The sequence below is a fragment of the Lampris incognitus genome, chromosome 4 (genome assembly GCF_029633865.1).
Source record: "Lampris incognitus isolate fLamInc1 chromosome 4, fLamInc1.hap2, whole genome shotgun sequence".
NCBI classification, from domain to species: Eukaryota; Metazoa; Chordata; class Actinopteri; order Lampriformes; family Lampridae; genus Lampris; species Lampris incognitus.
The window spans coordinates 11,239,223-11,239,896 of NC_079214.1; the positions used below are offsets into that span (position 1 = coordinate 11,239,223).

Below are 674 nucleotides of genomic sequence, written 5' to 3' on the forward strand. Positions count from 1 at the left end.
GTCTCTCTCTACCTCTACCCCGCTTTCTCTCTCTCTACCTTTCTCTCTCTCTCTCTCTGTACCTCTACCTCTCTCTCTACCTTCTCTCCCCCTCTCTCTCTACCGCTCTCTCCCTTTCGCTCTCTTTCTCACACCCCTGTCACACAGACACACCCACTTTCTCTCTCTCTGTCTTTCTATCATTCTTTCACATCCCCTTTCTCTTGCTCCGTCTCATAACTTATGGGTCAGTTGAGGACGTGCATGCAGTTAAGACGTTACCATGGGAACCAGAGCACCAACATCCTCCGTCATCAGGCAGAAGACAGCGGTTAACTTACAAACCCTCACTGAGGAGGAATTACATCACCGGGCGGTGGATCTTCAGCGTCGGCGCCAGATCGACGATTTTGAGTCGCTCGGCGCCGCACGACGCGGCGGCGGTTCGGAGCCGGACACGCTCCCCCGGCTTCAGGACGGCGCGTCCTCTCAGAACGTGACGAGGACCCACGCCGGAGTGGGTGAAGGCAGCTCCGGCGCAGCGTGGTCCGCCGAACGTACACGAGAGATGAGAGGAGAGAGGAGCGCGGGAAACACAATGGGCCCGGCGCTCCTTTCAGTCAGCTCGGGGGGCTTATCTCCCCTCCACACACTGGCCTGTGACGGCCGCCATAGAAAGGATTTACAATGTGTGA

At 57.3% G+C, this 674-nt stretch overlaps 1 protein-coding gene across 1 annotated transcript in view; it reads left to right on the forward strand.

The window, feature by feature from the left end:
• Window positions 1-262: 262 nt before the first annotated feature.
• cbfa2t3 (CBFA2/RUNX1 partner transcriptional co-repressor 3) overlaps window positions 263-674 on the forward strand; it is a 12,608-nt gene continuing 12,196 nt past the window's right edge. The window contains 1 exon segment of the mRNA XM_056278827.1: window positions 263-536. Coding sequence (XP_056134802.1) covers window positions 263-536 — 274 coding nt within the window.